General features: G+C 49.1%; 1 protein-coding gene across 1 annotated transcript in view; it reads right to left on the reverse strand.

Moving 5' to 3' along the window:
* Positions 1–336, reverse strand: part of LOC146171605 (acetylcholinesterase-like) — a 36,024-nt gene extending 35,688 nt beyond the window's left edge. The window contains exon 1 of the mRNA XM_084586461.1: positions 244–336. Coding sequence (XP_084442587.1) covers positions 244–336 — 93 coding nt within the window. The remainder of the gene's footprint in view (positions 1–243) is intronic.
* Between the last annotated feature and the right edge of the window lie 16,783 nt (positions 337–17,119).

Raw genomic sequence — 17,119 nt, forward strand, 5'->3', positions numbered from 1 at the left:
GCAGACTGGAAAGCTCGAGTGTCGGCAGTGATACATTGGTTGAAACAGAGGAGGCAGTGGTCAACTGGTTAGAAAACCACACTGGCAATCCTAAGAAAAGGTTTACCATGCGACCACCTATGATGCGACGGGCAGCGTAGCGTCGGGGGCAGGGCATTCGGAGCTCAAGATGCGCGTGCTGAGCTGCTGAGGGAAAACATCGTTAACTTTGGAGTCGGGGCCGCGCTGAGAGATGACCCTTACGACGATGAATGTGTAGGTGCAGTCACGGCGGGGGCAGTCACCACAATGGCTCAGGCAGGTGGCGCGGGCACCGAAAGAGTTGGAAACACACATGACGAATGTGCGACGGTATGCGAAGAGGCCCTGAATTAGCAATATTTCAGTGTCCCACTAAGGAATACTGAGGTACAGGTGAGAGAAGGCGCACAATGCATGACCAGCGAAGGCGCACCACTGTGCCAAGATGAGGAGACAGGGGGCAGAACACGTCGGCATCTCGCATTAGCGGAGCAGCATCGCGCAGAGGTGCTCGGACTTGGGGATGGCGTCGTGCGCGTGAATCCTCTTAATGTGGAGCATAGCCTAAAAAGTAAGCGTTCGCAGTATTCTTCCGAAGTGACCACTGAGAGAGAACGCTATCGTCAAAAACGTGAGCACCGGCAATAGACAGCAGCGCGAGAACGAAGGCTGGAGCGCAAGTTGGGCTGACCTGTAGGCCGAACAAATCTATTGAGGCCATCAGCACGGATTGCGTTGAGTCGACTGACCGCCCTCCATCGATAGGGGCCATAGCCACCCAGCGCATAAGTTGACGCACTGCCGCAGATTTGAGCAGAAACGGGCTCAGGGAATTTGAAAGGCGAGTGGTTTTACATTGTGGTTGTTTATTTGTTTTATTTTGTGCATGGCTTAAGCTGTAAGTTTTCCTTTTTTGTGTAAACTGTGAGCGTTTCTCTCTCGGGAGAATGAAAATCAAAGAGCTTCAAAAAAGACAAACAAAACAGCTCAATGTGCAAATGCAAAATTTAACGAACAAGCGAGGTTCGTCGTGCCACTTATCCGCCAATGTGCTTTCGTAGCGACGGCTGGGTAGGCGATTTCAAGTGTTTTTTTAGTGTGGGTGTAGAAGTTTTGCTACGACTTAGCGCCTGGCATATCTCAGAGACTGGCTGTGTTCTGCCTAACTGTAGGGGGGGGGGGGGGGGGCTCGGTGCAGATTTTACCACTAACGCTCGATTTCGAGGGTCATAGCAACCTGTACAGAGCACCCTAGCTAACGACTGTGCCCCTTGTACACGGAGAGTGACGTGCATTTGTGTGCACCTATCGGCTGCAACTATTTCGTGGCGCCTCCTTGGCGGTGGTCGAGCCGTTATTCCCGTTCCAGAAAGTGGTTGCAGAAGGTCCGAGCTTTCGGAGAGGGCCATTGGAGAGCCGGCTGTGGTTTTTCGAGAATGCAGCAGCAGGGCGGGGCGTGTTTCCCGGGGACATCAGTACAAAGAAGCACGGATCCTCAACTTCTCGGCATGGACAGGCAAGTCTTTGAAAAGTTAATTAAAGCGAGCGCTTTTGTTGGCAAACGGAACAAGCGTCCTTTCACCTCTGCTGAACACTGGACTAGAGCGCCGAGGCGAACCAAGAGCCGTGACACGCCGTCATGTTGCGAATGCGTAGCGGGAGATGGCTTCCTTAGCAGTTCTTAGGTTCTTAGGGAAGCGACTGTGTATTCACAGATTCTGCCTGTGTCACCCCATGGTCATTAAGGCGTACTGGCTTGGACCAGGGTGTGGTTCTCCCGGGCTCCATTTTGACGGCGGCAAGTAGGGTGCCCTATCGCTTGGCCGGCGCGGTTGCAGCAAGACACACGGCTTGTGGCTGCAGCCTTCTGAACAATGGACCGTGATGGCGGGGCGAACCGAAGCATCTGCACGCCACTGTACTGTGACTGCACAGAGGAAGATTGATTCCTTATTTGCTTTTCGAGGGGGCGGCGGTGGATTCAAAGAAGCTGCTGCACGCGCCGCTCGATGCCCATTCAGACGTAGGAGATTTAACCAGGATTTGTGCTCCTGAGGATGTGTGCGACATCGCCAGACCGGCGCCTGTGAAGCAAGATTTACTACTTGTGGCTGGAACCAGAGGGGACGCCGCCGCTTCATAGAGAACAGGGGCGGCCTAGTTCTGCAGTGGACTGCAGCCTTCGCGGGTCGAGTGCGAATAGATTTGTGTGTGTGTATATGCGTGCGCTTTTGTGTGTGTGCGATGGTTGATTGAAAAATTGGGCGGAGCCAAAGTAGCTGGGTGGAGCCAAAAGGAGCGACTCAGCGCCCATTTACCCATTGGGAAGCTGTGGATTCCCCAGCTATAGGAATCTTGAACTGAAAAAGTGGTTTAAGCAGCCTACGATGGCGGCTTTGATGTTACTCGCCTGTGCTCTAAGTTGATTAAGAGCTATCTCGCTCTCTTTAGCATGCTTGCACGTTTGCATATATGTTGTGAATATGTAAAATAAATCTCCAGTTTACTCTTCTCCTAAGCAACTTCTGCCGTCGTCTGCCTTCCTCAAAGCCTTGTGGTGAAGTCCTATAGGCCTCAGTCTTCTGATCATATCAGCCTGCAGAAGACTCGTCCGCAGAACATGTCCGCAGAAGGCCTATATCCGCACATCAAAAATTTGTCTCTTTAGACCCTCGAAATTTGACCTCGTTCGAATCTGGCGAAAATTGGTGTCCCATCTAATTTGAATATGGCCAATGTGCGGTGACGTCCGAATTTCGGTGGGCCTCCCTGTAAATGTAGCCCCAGGAACCCCTAAATTTGACCTCATTCGAACGTGGTCGAAATTGATCTCCAACCTAATTTGCATATGGCGAATTCAGTGGTGACATCCAAACCTAAGTGGGCCATTCCCAACATTTACCCCTCTGGACCCCCGAAGTTGGACCTGGTCCGAATTCGACCAAAAGTGGTGCCCGAGCTACTTTGAGTATGGTGAATTGAGTGGCGACTTCCAAACCCAGGTGGGACATTACCGAAAGTTTGCCCTCTGCCTCCGAAATTTGACCACTTCCGAGTTTGACAAAATTGGTTTCCGACCTATCTGAGTATGGGGAATTCAGTAGTGACCTCCAAAGTTAGGAGGGCGAGCCCCATAATTTGGCTCTCTGAATCCACAAAATTTGACCTTGTCCGAATATGACCGAAATTGGTGTCTCTAACTAAATTGTGTATGGCCAACTCAGTGATGACTTCCAATTTTAAGTGGATTCTAGAAGTATGGTGATGAGAGGTTAGTTGTCCTGTCTGCACCTTTTCTGCGCCCTGTCTCCTGCGTAGTTTTGTCTTCAAAATGTTAGGTTGGCCTCATTGAACAGTTGGCTTGTTAACGGGCGTCATGTCCATTTTCGCAGCATAGAGCAGTAGTCGGCCGTGCACCCAAGAGGTGTAGTGTGTGCAGAGAAAATAATGTTGTTTGGTGTTGGGTGGATATTGTCACGAAAAAACAGGGCTAGACGTGACTAAACGACAAAGCGAAGCTCTACCAGCAGGCAGAGTTTTGCTCACAGCTCATGAGCCGACTTCAGCATCCTCTTCTTCCAGGCGCCACCTAAGAACCACATGAACAGCAGGTGGCAATATAGGAGCATTTTGTACGTGCGCACACTGTAGCAGTTATTAATGTAAGGCCTGTACTTTTTCCGCGTTTTTTCACTAAAAGAGCTGAAAGTGTTCTGGGTCACGTTTCTTTAGTCCAATCAAAGCAAAAGCAAAAAGAGTGGTGATACTAAAATTAGGGTTGACACCTAGTTTGATGAAATTCGAATAAGGTCAAGTTTCGGTGGTCGAGGGCCAAATTTGGACCCGCGATTGGAACCTCGCGGTACTCTGAAAATTATCAAGTGACTCTAGATCCTGCTCACAATGCGCCGCCACCGCCGCACGTGCTTCGGAATGCATTCGGGCGGGTGCAGCAGCATCGCGTTTGAGAGTTTTTCGGGCTCGCTACGATACCCTGGCATGAGAGAGCAGACGTGCAGAAATTTTTCAACCATGGCTTAGTATCAGGAGAGCAACCCATTACGAGCCGCTGCATTGTCAAGCTGTGAAATGACAGCACAGCACCCCGCGACGCATTTCAGGCGAGTTGCAATAATTTGTTAGGTCTCATTATCTGAATAGCTTCAATGCAACATTTATCGCAGACCGTCGCCGATTAAAAATGCCTTTTCGCATGTTGCGCAGTAAATGGGATGTGTGCTGGCGGGCATCCGATCTCGTATATCGGAACCGGATTCCTCAGGAGTAACCATTACGGCAGACTGTGGCTGTGCATCGCTACATGAGAAAGGTTCCGAACTAAATAACGAAGATCAACATCTTTGGCATGTGTTTTATTTACAGTAACAAATTTATCACAATAATGCACATAAGTGAAACCTGGCACTTTATGCCGGCTTGTACAACAACCCTAGTGAAAAAACCCGTATGAGTCACAATAACCTCATACAAATTTCTCATACTAAACTCGCACAAATGTCATACAATCTCATATATATCTCATACGCTGAATGAGATTTGTATATGATATGAGATTTGTACGAGTTAGTATGAGAATTTGTGTGAGGTTATTGTGACTCATAAAGGATTTTTCACTAGAGAAGATGCAAATTATGAAACACCTTTGGCACATTAACAGTCTGAAATGTAAACACACGTACTAAGTTATCAATTCGCGCCTTTCACATGAAAAAAGCAACTGTGATTTATGAGACACCCTTTTTTCACACAAAGTGATACTTTGCTATGGAACGTACCAAATAAGCAGGATACTAACTCAAGCCCACAGGACATAAGGTCTGAAAATGTTTCCTTGAAGGTCTGTGTACTGTCGTGACGCTGGGGCTAAGTCGACCCGGCCTTCACTTGGTAGCGTGCAGAGACTCCGGGTTGATGAAGGATTGAATCTTCGAAGTTGGTAAAATATATACAAGCAGGTTTAATGGCACTTTGAGAAAACGTATTTACATGAAAAAAGTGTATATCAACAAAATGGCAAACGTTAAGAGTTCATAGCGAGAAGCGTCTGGATGAGCCGTTTACCCAGGGCTCAGAGCGTCATTTCGTGCTCTGCAACGTCCTTAAAACCCCCTATGTCCAGCCCCTCTCTGAAGATGCTGACCAACCAGTTCCAGGGCACGCCCCTCAGATATCGGCATCCAATCGAACACATCACTGCACTGATGGTCTGATGCACTGACTCGTCCGGTATTGTTTCGTTGGGCGTGGTCACTTGTTGGCGGGTAGATCTTGGGAACGGCGAGGAGGTACATTTCTATTCTTCTGCAAAGATCCGATATCGTAGTTCCGGCAAGTGGATTTCCTTCTCAAAAACCCAAGTGCACGTGCGCGCCACATACTGCTCCCAGCATTGTCCCTTTCCGGCAATTGCAAATCTTTCCTGCATTCCCGGGAATTCCTCTAATGGCCGTATGCGTCATGCTCCTTTCTTGTCCTGTACGTCAGCGGACGTCATCTCCTTTGGACAATAGGCATTCCTCACTTGACCATAGCGCTTCTCGACGGGAAGGGTGAACAATTGAACGAAAGCACTTCCGGCTATTTCCCACAAGGCGACATTTATTTGTATTTTTCTTGACGTTCCCTTGACAGGGCCAATTTGGCATTTGCAGGGTCTCGACAAAGCAAAACAAGCTCACACAAAAGGATTCATGGAAACAGGCTCACTTAGCGCCCTTGCACCAACAGCACATATCCATGCCCACAGGCGAACAATAGAGCGCGCAAGTGCGGACCATGCACGGTCATAACAGTACATAATTAGATGACTTATCACTTTGGTCAATGCCAGCTTTCTTTTAATTACCTCTAGTCACTGACATTCTAGTGAAACTCAAGAAGGCAAAATGGGCATGGGCAGGACATGTAGTGCGAAGAGAAGATACCGATGGTCGCTTAGGGTAGCAAACTGGATTCCAAGAGAAGGAGAGCCTAGCATGGGGCGGCAGAAAGTTAGGTGGGCGGATAAAGTTAAGAAATTCGCACTGATCAAGTGGATGCAGCTAGCACCGAACCGGGTTAATTGGAGGAATATGGGAGAGGCATTTTCCCTGCAGTGGGTATAGTCAGGCTGATGATGATGATGATTCGGGCGCATTTCTCAACAGCTAAGCACACATAGATGTTGTCCGCCTTCTGGGCATCTGAGCAGAGCTGACCATTCAACCTGTGGCTCGACTATTGTCTGAAGTACCTAAAGAATATTTGTCCAGGGCAACTGCTCCTCAGCCTTTTCAAAGAAATTCACAAGTCTGTCCAGAAGAGACATTATCTCGGACTTAGCATAACAAAGTCAACTTCTGCCTCGGCTCACCAGAAATTTGAAAACTGAATCACGCCAATTACTGGTCGTGACAAGCAGAGTGCAGGCACGCAATGACAGCGATGGACTTTGCTATGTACCCCCCAAATCTCCTACAGGTAGAAAAAAATTCTAAAACTCGTGCTGCAGCCTGACGTCCGGTCATATTCAACGGGCTACGTGCGCTGGGGCAGCGCGGAGTGCATGCCTGGGCTAGACATATTGTATAGGCTTTGCCTATATAGTAACTCCAGTCTGGGCAGGTCCGTATCGTCCTCACAGGACGAGCGGTGGCGCGAGGCGCTGAGAAAAATTTCCCTTGCTCATCGGGCAAGTGCGGAGGCCGTAACAAAAGCGCGCGCGCGTGCCTCGAGACCGGCCGTGACACAGCCACGGCCGCGTAGCGCACGGCTGGCTCACGGCCAGTCTCGAAGCGCGCTTCCCCTGCAGTGACTGCGGGGTCTGCGCAGCCCGTCCGCGCGTGCCAGGCTCTGCCACACGTGCACAGAGTTCAGGAGGGGGAGAAGGAGGAGAAACAGCCGCGTTCAAAAGCGCACAAAGGCGGCGCTTTTCGCCATTGGGGCTTATCCTTTTTACGTTTTTCGGTTCCTCGGCTGACAAAACGCTACTTGGAAGCTTTTCTTTATCGGTGTTTTCGAAAGCGAGAAATTATGAGTGATAGACTGTCATAACATGCGCGCCGCTTCAGGTCCTGAAAAATGAGCCACGGACTTTGTTTTCAAAAACCGCGTATTTCCAGGCTTTGAGACAAAAAATAATGAGGATTTGCTACTTGAAGGCAAGAGGCAAGCGACAGACAGTTTGATGAACCAGAGGCGGCACCTCTTGTGTTGTTAAGGTGTATGAATGTCAAGAATAATCCGTACATTCCGGTGTCTCAGTCCCTGCTGCTCAGAGTAAGGAAGGGTGCAGTCTTTTCGTGGACAATTGTTGATACGCGTTTGTACTGTGATCAGGGCCCCAGGCGCCGGTTGGGGAGCTTCCCTTCTCTTTGTGACCACTCAATTTGGGCTCACTCAACTGTTAGACCAAAGACGTTATAGCAAACCCCTCCCCCCTAACAGGGTCAACGAAACTAAACGGTACCACCCACAATGAACCAGACATTTCAGCAGGGCGACTACACCGGATGCCACGGGCGTCGTAGTGCCTCCTTTCGGCGCGGTTTGGACGTCTTCCCTGCAATAGCACAAAACATACCGCCTTACGCTTTGGTTCATGCTGACAGTGGCCAGCGGAGTTAGTTGGGAAGTTCTGTGCTGCTGAGCGGCTGATCGAATCCAATTACCTATCTACCCTTAACAATCAGTGGTTTCGAACGGCCTAGGTCATTGACCAGAAGCCGAGGCATGCCATTCCCGCGGCAGTTTTCTCTCTCTCCACGAGACGAACAGCGAGGAAAGTCCTGACGACTTTTGATGCAGACGGAGACAGGTCTTCGCGGAAAGGCTCCGCAACTAGGGAACCACCCCGTCTCGTGCCTCCATGCACCACCTAATTATTTCGGGCCTAGTAAATGTTGATTCCTCCTCCTTGTCTTCTCAGTTCTACTGACACTCTGTAATGCGTAGATCCGTTATGTTCTAGGGCTAGTGCGCAGTTTTTGAGCTCCGGAAGCTGGATCGCGTATGAGGATAAAACGACTGACACATCTGTTTTTTGAGGCTGACTCAGTTACACGATGGCCTCTGCAGCGCCGCCTATGGCATACAGTGGTAAGGGATATTGAGGTGGAGAATTCGGGCATATAAGACAACCGCTCCTCAAAACCTACCTCTTACCCCAAAATTTGTACGAAAAAGCGCGCCGTAATTTAAACATTGTAGTTCTTTCACTTTCCTTGTAACGCGACGGTGATCACAACTCGGCAAGCGGAGGGAGCAGCTACTGCACGCACGTCAAGCAAGTGTTCCATTGCAGCGCAGAGCAGACGACGCGGCCACGCTGCGCGGAGGTTTTTCCGGTCTCTCCACGGAGAGCGCTGGTGCATAGAGCGGCGCATCTGCCCCTGGCAGAGGTTCGCTTTCCTATACCATTGTAAACCGCTTCATGTCGATATCTAATATGGCCCGGAGGCAGCCAAGTCTGTAAATGGTGCATAGATTTGAGGTGTGAAGTATGCGGTATATTGGAACATCGTTTGGGGAACGAGAAATTACTTTGGGAAATTACTTTGGGCTAGTTGGTTCATAGCTTTTACAAATTAATGCAGCGCAAAGAAACCGGACACGAGAACAAGACAACACAAGACGTGACGGGACTGAATTATTTCATGTAAAGCTGAAGCCCGTTCTATGCATTTTAAAATGGACTACATTAGTACAATCACCTGTTGCGGTGGGAGGGAACGCTTCCCGAACCCATTTTGCTTATCGACTTAAAAAAATAGCATCATGACGCGTGCAATCACAGTTTAGAAGACACAATCACAGAGGAAAATCAAACGATATATCTGAAAAAAAAAAAACGTGTGCAGGAAACGCTGCAATTACGCGCAATCCTTGTGGTGCATAAAGCAGAATTAGAAAGACAACAAGGCACGAAAAGGATGAAACCGCATGCGCCCCTAAAATTAGACCAGGGACGTAACGACCACAGATAAGAAGACTCGGAAGATAACGATCATGGAGAGGCTGCGAAAATGTGGATACGAAAAATGCGTTATAAATCTAATCAACAAGTCACAGTCAACTACTAAAAACAAACGGTAACTAACGCCAAATAATTAACACGGCAAACAGTTAAAACCATTAACGGAAAAAGACAAGACAGACGTGCGACAGGTAATACGCTCAGCCATGCAATGTCATTACAACCCGAAAACGAGTTTTAGTAGCCAGCGCCAGTTCCGTAATGTGTGTTGTCTTCTTGTCGTGTGCGGTTTCTTTGCGATGTGTTAGTAATACCTTGGTCGTACGATGCTTCAGCCTTTTAGTGTGTAGCTACGCGGCGGACAGCTACTTTGCAAATTGCTATTTGATTTTGAGTGTACGGCGCCCTGCCATGTTTATATTTACATAATGTATTTTACACAAGACAGAAAAGATTGCATTATCTTGTGTTTTTGTAACCTCCGAGAACCTTGCGATTTCGGGTTCAGTTGATAAGTTATAAAGCTTCAGTAAAGAAATATTGCGAGTGAAACGCTGGCGAGCATAGGTGATTCACGTCGCTTCTTTTCAAGATGATGTGCGGAGCCTAATGACCGATGGCTGGGTTTTATATTACGCGCGGTGACACGTAACCCCACGGGCGCGTGTGCTTGCGTGCGTATTGGAAAGGTGTGCTGGAACCGAAATAATTGCCTTGGAGGCACGGTTCCTGAACACTTGCTTTTGTGCATACCTAAGCGGTGGTCACACTGCCTCAGAGATTTCCTTTCTGTTCTGGAGTGTACCACGCTTGCACTTACACTGTAGAGGCACTGACAAAAAATTGTTGTGGTTTAGTTCTGATTAACTGTAGCTGTACTGCGAAAGCAACAGCGGAAGCTTCTTTTGCCTGCTACATTTTCTCCTTTCATGCCTTATCAGTGCGAGGTGCTACATTAGTGGGGACACTTAACTTCATCCTTTAAACGTATGACGCGAGAGCGTCAGCTACCAGCCCACATATAAAGTCACGCTTCAACCAAGCCGTATGTACGTGCCTGCGTGTTGTAGGGGTAACGAGAATGCAAATGGTTCTGGCAGGCTGATTCTGATATCACCCTCCCATATGAAAGGAGCGACCCGATTTGGCGGCTCCTACCCGTAGCATAGGAGTAACATGAATTGAAACGTCATGGCAGGCTGATTTGTTTATGTGGAGACCGTACCTACGCCTTTTCACGGCGTAGCTGCGACCACCATAGGTCTCGCTTTGGCTGACGTAGTATTGTTTTCGCAATAAAAAGAATGGAAACATTAACTCGTGCTTTGACAAGTTGTTTTATGTTTTTGTTCGCTATTTGATTCCTTCTTTAATTTTTCTTGCTAGATTGATTCCTCCTTTGTGCATCTCATGCGACACTGTCATTTTGATGCAATCTGCTTCGGATGCACTGTGCGGAGAACGTTTACAGTACTTTTGAACTGCGCGCAGGCACATGTGTGCCTACCAACCTTACTACCGTGCAAATTGTTCTCTAGAGCATCTAGTGTAAAAAGAAAAGTGAAATCGCTCTTCGAGCGATTGCAATACGCCGCACACAAAAAGGGAGCGAAGCTTTGGCGCATGGTCGAATATACGACATGTCGGCCGATAGCCGTGCGGCACCCCTTAAGATTCGTCATTGTGATAAACTCAACTGGAAGGCTTTATTTCGGTTTCCATGGAGGCGAAATAGTTTTCTGGGGCATAACTCGGCCGACACTCGGATGTCTTAATGCAAGCATCCCTGTTATACCTAGTGGCACGGGCAGAGGCACATTATTTTATGTTTTTTTTTTTTTTTTTTGGGTAGCCTCACCATAATACATGTCGTCCACTACAAACTGAATCACCGCAGATGTCGCTACTTTATGAAGTCTAAGGGGTTTTAGAGTAAGCGTGGGAATCGGTCGTCACGGCAGCGCATCGCGCGAATGGGCATATCCGCTCTCACACATGCAACCTCTCTGCTGGCTTTCTTGGCAGGAGAGCTAAATAATATTGCAAATAATAGTTACAGCATAAGCTCAACTAACTGAGGTGCAACTTCGGAGTTTGTCTCACGGACTCCAGATGACCTTGACCGAAGACAGGTAGTGCGCCTTCCATCCCCAAAAACCAAACCAAACGAAGAACTTAAAATAAATCGCGGAATAAAAAGGCACTGTTAAAAAGTATCTCGTCTCCCAACAACATCGCAGCGTTTCCTCGGTGTTGAGTCAGCGTCTCGTCTACGGGCGTCGTGACGCATAAGGTTCCCCTTAATTCAAAGCACCTACAACCTTGCTAAATCATGTAAAACCATGGTAACATATATTAGCTATGTTCAAGCAATGGTTAATCACCAACCAGCTTTTTGTTTGCGAACGTTGGCATATAGTTCATGGTTTCTATCTGTACTGAGGCTACACTGGAGAACCCAATCAAATTTTAATTATTGCGACAACATTTAAGGTACCGATCAGCTCAAAATCGTCGTAGTCAGCGCAGAACACGAACACACATAGAAGAGAGGACTTGTCTCCCGGTTAACATGAAACTGAAATTCACTGCGGGAAGGTTGATATAGGAGCGAAAGGAGTTTTGATCTGGTTCCTTACGAGGATGCTCTTTTCAATCAAAACGGTGGATGGGCCCTATTTAAACGCTAAAGGATGTGTAATTGCAGGTGGCTCGAGTTATACGCGACAGTGTAAGGGCCCCGTGTCGCAGAAAAGCTGGTGTCGTTGACCGAATTGTAACGCGAAAGTACAAAATGAACGAAAGAAATAAAAGTAAACAAAAGTACTCCGAACATAGTGGGATACGATCTCCAGGCCTTCTGATTGCGAAACGAACATGGTACCTATGCATCAGTTTTTTTTTTCTTTTGTTGCCTGGCTTTGACGTTCCCGTAAAGGGGTGGCTTGATTAAGCTTTGCCATACGGTATATCATTAAAAAGAACTATTACGGAAGTAAAAGAAGTTAGGCGAGTTTTTTCACTTTGCAAACATGCAAATTGGGGGCGATAATAGGCAGGCGACAACCAGAACTCCAGCCAGTATACCTTCTTCAGGGTAGATAATGCGAGTACGTCAATCGTGGGCAGCGCTTCGCACTCTTCCAACAGTGTGGCGCCGCCAGCTCACACTATCAACGGCCAAGCGGCCATGTAAATGAACGCGTTTCTGTAACTTCATATCTGATGGATACGCACAAATTACAACAAACTCAGCGACAACTAAACTTCTGGAGGCGGCACAAAATTCCGATTGGGTCGCGGCCGGCAGGTTCTTACCACTTTGCTTACTACATGCTTGATGAGAATATCGAAGGGCTTAACAAGCAAGTGGCGGAGCTCCTATGAGACCCAGATATTCACAAAGCTGTCTTTGGTTCTCATATAGTTCACCTTGGGACATGTTTTTGTAAAAGCAGCAAGTCTTTATTACCCTTCTGGACGCCTGAAGCACCTAAATTCCTGTTAAATGCATAAGCGAAGTACATGGTTTCCCCAACAGAGGTGCTCAAGCACCGTAGGGAATAGTAACTGGCGTTCAAGTTCCTTGAATTCTTCAAGATGCGGAGCATCTCATCTTTATATCTCGTTTGCCTCCCCTACTGTTCTTAGGGCTCGGTGATAAACCAAGTGTTCTTCACGAGCCGTCTGTAGCAGTCACTCAGTACTTGAAATGTGCGCTCAGATTTCTAGTCAGCCTACTGAGTACGCTACGCAATACCAATTGTTTTCTAAGGGCGTTTGTGCACTCCATTTCAGCTCATGCTGATGCCCAGTTACAGGAGCTCTTAACAGTAGAACTGTCGCCTCTCTTACGTTAGTCCCTCCCGAAGACTTAAAAACCTCTCGCAGTATATGAAGCCTTTTCATGGTCTTCAAATCTCCAAATGAAGAAAAGTGACGTCGTCTAAGTGCACTAGAAAAACGTTCCAGTTCAGGCCTGCGCTTACTGCGTGTATTAAAACTGTAACGTCGATGATGGAAAACGTAAAAATAGCCTTATCTAGGAAAAGAAACAAAAGGGGCATGACAAGTGCGCTCTTCTATCGATTCATGTCATTAAGTTCATTTTGCCAGTAGCAGGTCTTGAGGTCGTTCGAAGCTAAGTGCTTCGTATACCATAGCCGATCAAGTGTGCCGTTGATGCGAGACAGGTGTTAAAGATCTTCCTGGAACGTTTTTAATCGACACAAAACGGAAGACTACTTCCTTTTTTTAGACGAGCATAATCGGTGACGTCAGGTGGTCTTGGACGGCTGAGTTACTTTGCCGCTCAGCATTTCGCCACAGGGTCCCAGTTGGCTTGGCGGGCTCGCAGCGACATGACGATAGGTACTCTGGCAGATAAGTGGGTCAGGCTGGAATCCAACGCGTAGTGATTAGTGTTTGTCGGACCTTTGACGATGGGGAGAAACGCTCGGTGTAATTACAAAGATAGGTTTGTTCGTGTATTGTTTGTTAGAGTGGAGTGATCGATTTGCGGTGAAAACGGGTGTGGCCAATGCAAATATTTCCTATAGTCAGCTATAGAAAACCCTTTGTATAGTCGCCTATAAAAATTTGGCCCAAATATCTATAGCCGCTTCTATGGCTGTCTTTAGGTTTTTGTACAGTCTGTTCTATAGAAGTCTTTAACCTGTTCAATGGACTTATGGCTCCCTATTTACTGCATCTTTAGCATTTTCTATGGTCAGGTATAAACTTTTATGGTCAGCTATAGAAAATTCTTTGTATTGTTGGCTATAGATGTTTGGCCCAAAAAGCTATAGCCGTTCCTATGGTAGCCTTTAGGCTTTTTTATAGACTGTTCTATAGAAGTATTTAACGTATTCTATAGACTTATGCCTCCCTATGCACTGCAGTCTTTAGCATTTTTTATGATTGCGTACAAACTTTTATGGCCAGCTATAGAATATCCCATGTATGGTCGGCTAGGGACAGCGTGGGCGTGGGGACAGCGTCATCATGCGGTGGTTTCACAGCGTGCGTTCTTCGTGCAGATAATGGCAGTCTTTGAACTCAGCGACGGATCTAAGGCACCAGATGTTACCATCCCGGCTGCGCCTATGACTGCCGACGGTCAAGTTTACAGCGTGGACCACGAATAGTACTGGTAACCCTGCTATACCATGGCTCCGTCGTACAAGCCCTGCGCATCTTTTACGGCATCACCTTCTTGCCTGGATCAAAATGGACTGCAGTGGCCCGCGTCTTTCAGTGGGCGTGGGGACAGCGTAGTCATGCGGCTGTTTCACTGCGTGCGTTTCTTCGTGCAGGTTGGTAATAATATTTCATGTTCGCTAAGAAATCGAGCAATAGGTGCCTGCTGCTGTTCCCACACCCAGGAATGCTGTTGCTTTTACTTGTCCAGCGCTTCGATGTTTCTACACAACTGTTTTTTTTTGTTCGGGGGATATTGAACTTAACCCTTGTGGGATTCGGGCTTGCTGCGGCTGCCCTTTGCGCGGCCGCCGCCCGCTTCCCAGTTGTTCTCCACGTTCCCTTTCTCCCGCCTGAGGCGGCGGAGAGAGGCTCGGACGACTTGTCACTGTCGTTCGGGCCACAGCTCCGCCCTGGCGTTCCAGTGGCTGCTCCCATTGGCGCCTTTTGGCGGGAACACGGCACCGCTTCGACGGCCGCGCTCGCGCGACCGTCCGAGCGGAGCTCAGGGAGAGACCCCTCCGAGACATCGCAAGGTGCGTACGCAAATGTTCTTGTCTGCCGGCCTTTGTCCGCGTAGACCAGTGTGTACTCGAGTTCGTCTGCTCCGGGTCGTACCTGAGAGCGCAACTCGAGCCTGTCGATCGTGTACCAACGATCCGCGACAGGCGTACCTTGCGGAGGTTGCCCACTCTCTCTCTAAGGAACCTTCTGGTCACTGCGAGAGAGAGATCACAGCACGCCCTTGCGTGCTTGCGGCGCGCACTCCGTGTCACTTCGTGCGCGCAGAGGAGCCTTGCTCCTCGCGCGCTCTCTTGACACGGTGACTTAGTATGTGTGTATGTGCGTTTTGTATATATGTGTATGTGCGTGCGTGTGTGTGTGTGTGCGTGTGTGTGCCGCTGGAGGATGGCGTTTCAATAAACATCTCCTTTGTGAACTTGGAGGTTTGGGTCCTTGCAGCGAAGTGCTCTCCTCCCTGTGGAGGTTGAGTGCGCGCTGCGGTGTTTCAGTGTGCGCGTGGTGACGGCTGATCGGGGCTTCGGCTCGCGCGATGCTCGAACCCGCGGTGGTTGGTGGCCTATGCCCAAATAGAAACCACAACTGGCGCCTAACGTGAATTGTCCCTGGCTCCATGAGTCGTTGGACAGCACATCGGCCGAGCCAGTCGCCTTGACGATCAAGCTCATGCGCCATGCCTGCCGCCCCGTGCGCGGCACTCGGCAAAGGCACTGAAGCACGCTACATGGTTCTTCGGACCACCCTGCGGTGCGACCGTTGACCATATGCCTCCGCTGTTTCAGCTTTACGCCATTGCGGAAGCAATGTGCGCGACGCCGCCGCTGCCGGCATCTCCGCACAACAGCACCCGTACCCCGTTTGCAGTCATTTCTGTTCGGGGAACGGCGAGGCGTCGGCCGGGCTCCCTCTGGAAACCGCACTGACGGCGCGCTCAGTTGGCTGATGCGGCTCCGTGAACTTGCGAGCCGGCTGGTGCGCCATTCTCTCCTGGTACAGCATTTCGACTTTTCGGTGCAGTATCTTAAGGGGAGAACGAACGTGGTAGCTGACGCGCTATCCCGTGCTCCACTCGCCCGCGGCGGCGTCTTTACGTCGGCACGCGAAGGGGGCGAAACAGCGGACGAGCCGCAGATCGGCACGGAGGGGACGCCCGCAGACGGGTTCCCCATTCCGCTATCCGGGTAAGCAGCGCTTCGCAAAGCAGGCGAGGGTGAAAGCTCTTTGTGAGCACATCTGAGACGCCGATGCCAGCGGAAGTTTTGCTGCGAACCTGCAGGGGCACGAAACCAGGCTTTCCTTTGGGATGACTGGGATCGTTTTCAGCCATGAAGAGCTACGACGGTCCAGCAAAATGACCCGTTTTGTCGCGATGTCAGCGACGGTCTCTGGGAGACGAAGCGCCGTTACGCTGCTTGTATTGCAGCGGGCGCAGCGCCGGTTACTTGTATTGAGCGGGCGCAGGGGGGGGGGCACGAGCCAGCGTGTGTCGCGGCGTGCCTTGGGGATTCATGTTTGCTGGGCCATAACGAGTTCGCGCTGAAATACATAGCCACGGATGATGAGTCCATGAACCATTTGAAGTGGCTATTCCCCAATGTCTGAGCGGCGCTCTGTTGCGTTTCTCTCATGACAAACCATTGGCTGGTCATCTGAGTGGCTCCAAGGTTTCAAGAAACTGAGTCAATCAGTGACTGCAGCCCGGCATGAAGCGCGACATTTTCCGCTGTTGCCGTTCCTGCCATGTCTGTCAAATGGAGAAGTCAAGGGGTGGCAAGCCATCGGGCATGACGACACCAACTGACAGTGTGCGTCCGTGGCAGATGGCCACCTGCGATTTCATGGGGCATTTCCTCAGTAACAAGCAGGGGCTCATTGCTGGAGAATCCCCCTAAGGGGAAAGCCAACCGTGCCTACATAGCAGACCTGAAGGCCCATGCGTAACGGTCTGACGAGCTTGAGCTTGTGCCCATTGTCACCACAGGCAAATGCCAAGGCACAACCGATGCGGTGGAACGCAGCCGTGCCCCGCACCAGTACAAGGTGAGGCGACGTTCACCTGTGTGATTGATGCCGGACGACGGGCCTTTTCCGCAACCGACGGCATACCGCCTCACCGAGCGAGCTTGATAGTCGAACCCTACCCGGAAGCAAGGTTGGTCTCTCCCTTTTATAGCTCGCTCAGTTCCAGCCTTTGTATTTTATTTTGTTTTTTTTTTATTTATTGATTGATTTATTTATTGATACTGCAATTCCAGTGTTGGGATTTTAGCAGGGTGGGAATACAAACTATGTAGTTTAACAAAACAGGCAAAATAAACAATAATTACAGTGCAAGTTGAAGCTCTTCTGAACAATTAATAATAAAACTAATAACAATTAACTATTAAAAACTAATAACTAATA

This window comes from Amblyomma maculatum, unplaced genomic scaffold (genome assembly GCF_055883805.1).
Source record: "Amblyomma maculatum isolate TAMU_Amacu unplaced genomic scaffold, ASM5588380v1 scaffold_19, whole genome shotgun sequence".
Lineage (NCBI taxonomy): Eukaryota > Metazoa > Arthropoda > Arachnida > Ixodida > Ixodidae > Amblyomma > Amblyomma maculatum.